Source organism: Stegastes partitus, unplaced genomic scaffold, assembly GCF_000690725.1.
Source record: "Stegastes partitus isolate 25-593 unplaced genomic scaffold, Stegastes_partitus-1.0.2 Scaffold181, whole genome shotgun sequence".
Classification (NCBI taxonomy): domain Eukaryota; kingdom Metazoa; phylum Chordata; class Actinopteri; family Pomacentridae; genus Stegastes; species Stegastes partitus.
Window position 1 is genome coordinate 656,681 of NW_007577912.1, and position 8,575 is coordinate 665,255.

The window sequence follows — 8,575 nt, forward strand, 5'->3', positions numbered from 1 at the left end:
CTAGGTCAGACAATATCGGCACGACTTCTACGAAGTGACCAGACCAGCGCATTCAGACGCAAAGCTGACGCATTTAAGTTGCTGTCTGATGAACAGAACAAAGTGCATATCTGACAGGGGCTTTAGATACTCATGTTTAGAGGGAAAAGTACTGATTAGACAAAACTCCAATTAATGAACGTGGGAGGAAATAATCTCATGCTGCAGTTTGTGGCTTGTATGTTGCAAACTCAGTGAAAAGAGTCTCAGCAAGAAGTTTAATTACAATGTGTTGGGATGATTAATTGCTTTTAGAGATGGGTTTACATGCCTTCCCCTATTTGTCATCTTTTTCTCACGTTCATTTATCGCCCCGTCTCTGCTTGTCTGGTTTGCACAGGTACGGCCACGACGCAAAGGTGGTGCACTTCTTGGGCAAAGTGAAGCCGTGGAACTACTCCTACGACGCTCAGCGAGGGGAGGTCAAGGGTCACTCTCAGTCACCGGACCAGACCCAACTGCACCCCGACTACCTGCTCATGTGGTGGCAGCTGTACGCCAAATCTGTGCTGCCTCTACTGCAGAAGGCCTTCGGAGACACTCCCTTCAACAGCGGCTTCGTCGAGGCGGGCAGTGATGTACGTGATGGCTTGTGATGTTGACTTTTTGTGGCTAAAAAGGAGGGTTCGGTCCAAGGCGTGGCTGTGGTTGGTATGCTGGTGATGACACCTTTAATGACGACTGCTGTGGACGTGGGTGATCTGGTGTGTTTATCCGTTGCAGCAAGTTGCATAATCGTCACATCCTGGCTGTGTCGAAACCTTTTAATTGCTGGGAAACTCTCCTTTCTCAAACACACGTTTTAAGAATGTAACTCCACCACGACAGGCAATGAACAAACATCGAAAGTGTCACATGTTGAGAAGGTGAATTTGTTCTTAACCCTCTAAACACCGAGCAGTTTCTGGATGATTTTCTTTGCTCCTGGCACATTTCCTGTTGGCTCAACCTTACTGCAATATATGGTTTTGCACTTGTATGGAAACGGCACAACCATGACTACAAGTGGGGAGATGGTCGAGATAACTCAAAAATGGCATTTTTTTTCAGGATACCAAAGCTTTGGCAGAAATTACTCAAAAGAAAAAAACTACAGATGACTTTCTTTGATTTTTATATTTTAGAAGAATTCAAATCAACATGTCCAACATTTTTCCAAGTACACACAGGTTTTACCAATACTTGACAAAAGTTGCTCTACTTGCTATATTACGACTTAAACTAAATCCATCCATCCATCATCTATACACCGCTTATTCCTCACTAGGGTCATGGGGGGCTGGAGTCTATCCCAGCTGACTTAGGGTGAAGGCAGGGGACACCCTGGACAGGTCACCAGTCTATCACAGGGCTACACTTAGAGACAGACAACCAAGCACACTCACATTCACACCTACAGACAATTTAGAATCACCAATTAACCTCAACATGTTTTTGGACTGTGTGGGAGGAAGCCGGAGAACCCGGAGAGAACCCACGCTGCACGGGGAGAACATGGAGACTCCACGCAGAAAGATCCCGGTGCCCCCACCGGGACACGAACCGTCGACTTAAACTAAATGTTTAATTATTTGTTTTCACACTTGTCTAACTGCTATGTGGAAACCGGTCTGCAGTTCAACCGAAAAAAGTCAGTCATGGCTTCTAAGTTGGTAGGAAGAGTTTTTAGTTTACTGCCATTGTTTTTATGTGAAGTTTTAGGTTGAAAAAATTAGATTAAAGTCACTTTGGTGAAATATCATGATTTTAGTTTAGTATTCCCGACACAAGGTGCAACACATGATTTAAAAAAAGAACGCCCAAAACTGCTTGGAGTTCACTTTTGATATTTGGTAATTGCACGCTGTGATGGAATCATGAAAGGAGAGCTTCCCAGCAATTAAAAGGTTTCGACACAGTCAGAATGCAACATGCTGCAACAGACAAACACACAAAATCACACACGTTCACAGCCTTCCTGAAGGTTTCATCACAAGCACGCCAAAGTTCAAAATCCAGTGATTCCTTCTCTTATTACAGTTTTCAGGCTCTTCTGCATTTTTTTATAGTATTATTGTTTAAGATAAGATGCATTTTAAAGCCACTGGCAGGTTTTAAGATGCAGAACATTACACTACTGGGAAGTTTTAGTGACACTAATAAGGAAATGCTCGTTGGTTCCACATTCCTCAGCACCAGTCTGTTGCCAGATCGTTTTTGTTGCTGCTTGTTTTGCCATCCTCTCAGCAGTGTCATCACTGCATGAATAACTTACTGTAATCAGTGAGCCATGCAGGGCCTTCAACTGTTCAGCAGGAAGTTGCCACGCAGTCTGTTGTAACGACGCTGTAACGAAATACTTCTGAATTAGTCACAGAAAGGATGGCTGCCAGAACTGGCAGCTGTGCCCCATAGTGTGGTGCTGTGCCATGTTGTGTCACACTGACAAGTTTATACTTGCAAAGGGAATTTTCCACTGGCTTAATGTCTTTTTTTTTTCTTCAAGAAATTAGATTTAGACTCAGATCTACTTTTTATTAGGTGGCAGTGTTTGTTGAACTGTGGCCATGGTCTCCAAGACTGGAAATCACTATCCTGGTATTGTCAGACAAATGCAAATTAGTCCTGAACCTCTTGGTTAACTGTCACAGGCTGCAGACCAGAATGCCTCTGGATTTAGGTGGATAGAGCCACAACCAAGTCAGATGTGAATGCTAAGCACCGGAAAAATATAATCAAGCTTCAAAGGTGCAGTGTGTAGGACAGGGGTGTCGAACTCTGGTCCTCGAGGGCTGCAATCCTGCATGTTTTAGATGCTTCCCTCTTCCAACACACCTGATTCAAATGATCAGCTCATCATCAAGCTCTGCAGAAGCCTGATAACGATCCTGATCATTTGAATCAGGTGTGTTGGAAGAAGGAAACATCTGAAACATGCAGGATTGCGGCCCTCGAGGACCAGGATTCGACGCCCCTGGTGTAGGATTTAGTGTCATCTGGCAGCGAGGTTGCAGATTGTAACCTAATTGAACACCCTTAGCTTCACCCTCTCATTTAAGCCATGTTTAGAGAACCTACAGTGGACGTTTCATAATATACAAAATGTAAAAGACCCTTTGCAGAGCCGGGGTCTGGTTTGTCCATTTTGATCTACTGTAGACAGATGGTAGTGCAGCCTGGTGCACTATGTTTCTTATTTACAGGTGATTTATGCACTAATTAAAACACACTTGTGAATATTATATTCCATTTCTGCCCATAGATCCTCCTAAATTCAACACACTGGAGCTTTAGATGTGGCTGTTTGCTCGTCTTTTAGTAAAAAATATACTGTCCAGTTCTTTAAATCCTGACCAGTCCCTCTTTACAGCCATCATTCCAAATCCAGCTCTTATTAGATCAATGGTGATCATTAGTCCTGCAGTTCTGGGTGGAAATCTGTTTGAATGGGAAGGGAACTGTTTTGCCAGAGCAAATCAAACCTTTCCTCAGCTTTGTCTGCTTCCCAGGCCAGAACATTTCAGGATAAATAGGAGTGAATGGAAACTTACTCAACCGTTGCCTTACCCAGCAAAAATGATCCAAACAAAGCTGCTGTGTCTATTTATAACTCGAGTGTGTTTCCAAAAGCAAGATGAAGGTTTAATGTTTACATAGCTGAGCTTTACAAGCTTATTCCTACTTTGACCTTCACTGTGCACAATTATGGGGGTTTGATACGAGAAAGGAGTTCACACATTCATTTGCTGCGTTTGGAGAGTTTCCTCTGAAGTACAAGAGTGATGTTGTGGCATCACAGCTGATTATAGTTCTAGTGGTTGACTGATATGGGTTTTTCAGTGGCCAAATATTTAGAGAGATGGCTAAAATATAATACCTCGGGGAAGACCCAGGACACGCTGAAGGGACTATGTCTATGTCTCCCAGCTGGCCTGGGAATGCCTAGGGGTCCCCCTGGAAGAGCTTGGGGAGGTGTGTGCGGATCGGGAAGTCTGGGCGGCTTTGCTAAGGCTGCTGCCTCTGCGACCCGACCCCGGATAAGCGGGAGAAGATGGATGGATGTATGGATGGCTCTCTAAATATAATGCCCCTAGATTGCTGATGGTTTTCAGCAGTTACACGGTCGCAAAGGCTTATGCTATGAGATATGGTAGCAACAAGAAAGAGAATCCTAGTGTGAGGTTTCTAGTTAATCCATTTAAGCTTCTACACTTGTTTTCTATTATTGTGACATGCAACTACATATCGTTCAGAAAACATCACTAATATACGTCTGCATTATCAGTTTTTCTTCTTTCCGTGCACTCAGATATGGGATTTTTCATGACGGCTTCAGTTTTTTTTCCTCACAGTTCAACTCACTCATATTCAGAGATTATTATTATTTGATATTTTTTGGGCTTTTCGCCTTTAATGATAGTGACAGTGAAGATAGACCGAGAAATGTGGGGAGGAGAGTGGGGGAATGACACGCTGGCTGGAATCGAACCACGGCCGCTGCGTCGGGGATTCAAGCCCCTATACATGGGTCGCCCGCCCTACCCGACGAGCCATCCGGGCGCCCCATTCAGGGATTATTTAATCTACTCATCCAACATAGCAGATGAATTAACAGCATGATAAGAAGTAACAGTGACGATGTCAGGCTTTTATCTGTAAAAGGAGATGCTGTTGTTCAAACATGGACCCAAATATTAATGTGCGAAAAAGTGGATCAACAGGTGCTTTTAAAATGGGGAAAAAAAACCCTCAAATATTTGATATCAATCTGACAATTCTGAGAAACCATTTTGAGTAGCTATACTTTAGGAATTGTTTCAAGCAGATCAGAAATAGTTCAGTAGAATTCCCCTGATGGTTTAACACCGTACAAGTGTGACGTAGATGCACACACACTCTAAGAATGGATCTTGCAGTGAATTAGGACAACTTGTTTCCAGCAGCTAAACTTTTAAAGTGAAAAATATATTTTATCTCTTTTTTTTCTCTAGCTCACTTGCTCTCTTGGTGACTGACTTACTGAGGGGCAGATCTGCTGTATGAAGCGTTTCTGTTACTTTAAACATTCCCAGCTCTTATCTTGACTGTTATGATGAAATGCCTCCATGTGCTGAATGTCTCATGGGTAGAAAAGAGCAAATTCCCCTGGAATCGGCTCCAGGCGAGGGAAAGCCGAGCCGAGCCAGAGGAAGCCAGTCCTTATAAAGTATCGCTGTGGTTTCATTCCACCATTCATTCATTCATCCTCTCCTCTCTGTCGCGCAGGAAAAGCTTCACGAGGACGTCAGAGAGCATCCGGCTCCGTCGTTCCCTCCTCCTCAGAAGGTGTCGTCAGAGGAGAGGAAGCAGCGCTGGGAGGCGGGCCAGATCGACTACTTGGGCGACGACTCGTTCGCCAACATCGAGCGAAAACTCGACTCCTTCCTTAAGTAGCGGGCGGCTGATGGGAGCACGACGGACACCAGTGGAAGCTCCGCGTGGTCGAGGAGGGGGGGGAATAAACCGCCGCTCAGTCGATCACAGGGGCCTGACTAGCAGGTGACTGGATGAATGCCTCTGTGCACCTTCTCACTGTGACTCTCTGCACCCCATCGGCGTGTGGAGAGTGTAAGTTTGACAAAAATTCCTGTGCACTCCACCATTCATTTTCTCCTCTTAAAGGGAAAGTTGGACATTCTGGGATGTCTCACTTTGTTGCTGAGGATTGGATGAGAAAATTCATTTAAATGTAAAACTCACTCTATCTCTAGTCACAGCACTGGATATGGAAGTCTAAAGGCTAAAACCATTTTTGTTCAGATATTTTCTTTGATCACGGACTTGTTTATTGCTTTTACTGTCTTTGCTGCAAACTGATGACGCTCTATTTAAATGTTATCTGCAACTCGAGCCAAAATTTTAATATTTAAGGCAGACAGGAAACAAAACATATCAAATGGCAGGAATATTTTGAATTGGTCCCAATGTTTACTTGCATAAAGATATGAGACGGAAACAGCTACAGCTTGTTCCACCTGGTTTGATTGAATTTGCACAAAATCCAAAGCATATAAATGACATTTGTGTATTTCATGTGTGGGATTGTTTCTTGGCCACTTCATCTAAGTTTTTGCTTGTTGTCTAAAAACAACAGCAGCAATTTTAGTCTATAATGTAACTTGCTAAGCTCTAATTCGGTATTAAGTGACCTTCGGGTGCTGTTTCTGCTCAGTGCTTCCCCCATTTCAAGTCCTAATTGGCTCTTTTCATATAGAAAATCCTCTCACACAAATCTTGACAAGAAAGCGACTAAGTGTAGCTACTTCCCACAATGTCCAGCTGTTCCTTCTAAGTATTCTTGTGCATCTGATGGAAATGGATTCACTAAAAGTCTGCAGTCTTCCTAATCTGTGGAAAATCTCAGCATCTCAATGACTTGCTCAAGAATAAAGCATTTAGCAGCCGTTTCTGAATTTTTGCCACGACCTCCTTTCCTACCTGCAATAAGCCTCCACCCACTTTGAAGCAAAATATGCAGCAACTGGCTCACTTTTTTTTTCTTCTCCATTCCAGCCAGTCACGCTTTAAAATGACACCTCATTGGAGAACCACAGAGTAGCATCCCTACAGTGTCTGTGCCTCTGACTCTCACCAGCTCCCTCTACCTTCAGCTTTGTAACGTCCGGTGTTGTGTTGAGGCCGTTGTGTTGTATTTGCATGGCACAGAGTTAAAAACGTGGGTCAGTGATGAAGTCTTCCACTCACATCGTAAGGTGGTGTTGACATCCGTTTACTTTTTTGTTGTTGTTTGTGGGATTAAACTCCAGTGTGTCCCTAACAAAATGTGTCATCTGCATGTACGTCCCTGCCAGACCCACATCAGCGTATTTGTGCCATGACCGGGGTTTTCGTCACTTCTTCTCCGTAGCGTAACCAGTTGCCTTATTGCCTTTTCACTGTTTACAAAACCTCACGTACTGCAACTGCTGCTAGTAGCACAGCAAATCCAACTGTGTGGAGTCCGTCCTTTTCTGTTGCCAACTCCTCCTTTACTTCACTCCAGCTGTGTGCCCTCAAAACTATCACCCACAGCTCTTAACGATGCTCTCCCCTCGTCCGGTAAACCCACTCCGACATGACGCCGGAGAGGCGGAGAGAGAAATCCATGTGTAGCGTTTGAGTGTGGATTCTAATTAGTTAATGCACATCTGTTTCCTGGCTGTTAACTGTACATCCCTCCTACAAGAGCTAATAAAAAAAAACTTGTGAAAAACCATCTTTTGTGTATTTATTTTGTTCTGCAACTATATTATTTCTTTCCATTTAATGTCAAATCAGCTGCAGGGTGGTGCAGTTGGTAGCACTGTTGCCTCGCAGCAAGAAGGTCGCCGGTTCACGTCGGTGGGGGCACCAGAATCTTTCTGTGTGGAGTCTCCATGTTCTCCCCGGGCAGCGTGGGTTCTCTCCAGGTTCTCTGACTTCCTCCCACAAGGTCCAAAAACATGTTGAGGTTAATTGGTGAATGTGAATAGGTGTGAATGTGAGTGTGCTTGGTTGTCTGTCTCTAAGTGTAGCCCTGTGATAGACTGGGTGTCCCCTGCCTTCACCCTAAGTCAGCTGGGATAGACCCCAGGCCCCCTCATGAGGATTAAGTGGTGTACAGATAATGAATGGATGGATGTCAAATCATGGAAAATTGCCATTACAAGTTCTAAGGACTTCAGGTGATGTCACTGAATTTGTTTTATGTAAATAAACAGGCAAAAAAAAACAAAAAAGGCCGACAAGAATATCTGCCACCAGCAAGTATTTCCTTTTTTTGGGATACGTGAATAACAAAATTTTCTTTTCTATTCATTTTTTCCAGACAGGAGCTGGTGTAAAGGCCTGCTCCATCTCGCCATTTTCTTTCTCTTCCTTTTCTTTGTCTGTCTGCTCTTTCTTTTTCGGTCTTTCCTTGTCAGTCGTCTCCGTCTCTCTTTGGTTCACGAGTTGCTCATGCTCGTTCATCTTTAAAGAGAGGCTCTGGAGAAAGGAAGATCATATATGTTATATTCTCCTGAACTGTGGAGCAGTTATGATCCAACATGCCGCTACTGTAAAGTAAAACCATCAGCTGAAGCGGCAAACCTGAAGCTGCTTGTTCTTGAGGATGAGAAGTTTATTTGCTTGCTTACCTTCTTTCTCTGGTCCTTGACATCAGAACAGATCAGATCGTGAAGCTTCCCTTCTCTTCAGCTCCTGCTCCATCTGTGCCAGGAGGGGCAGGTTGTCAACATGGGCTTTGGTACGAGCCCTTCGTTTCTTTGTCGCTCTCTTGAGGAGCTCCTCCTTTTGATGAAGCTCCTCTTCAAGGCGGTGGACCTCTTGGGTGCGGCCATCCAGGAGGACATCCTGCTCCCTCAGAGACTTGTTCTCATCTTTGAGGGATTGTATCTCCTGGATGGCCTTGTAGAGGGCGTCCCTCAGTCCATCCATCACCTGGTTCTGGTTCGCAAAGGGCTGGGTGGTTGGAGGCCTGCAATGATGAGGGCTGCTGAACAATGGTGGTAAAAGCAGCAGCCCATCAGCCTGCACA

General features: G+C 44.3%; 1 protein-coding gene across 1 annotated transcript in view; it reads left to right on the top strand.

Annotated features, from left to right (window-relative positions):
* LOC103356066 (glycogenin-1-like) overlaps positions 1-7,273 on the top strand; it is a 19,814-nt gene extending 12,541 nt beyond the window's left edge. The window contains exons 6-7 of the mRNA XM_008280115.1: positions 380-617; positions 5,284-7,273. Coding sequence (XP_008278337.1) covers positions 380-617; positions 5,284-5,451 — 406 coding nt within the window. The 3' untranslated portion in view covers positions 5,452-7,273. The remainder of the gene's footprint in view (positions 1-379; positions 618-5,283) is intronic.
* The last annotated feature ends 1,302 nt before the right edge of the window (positions 7,274-8,575 follow it).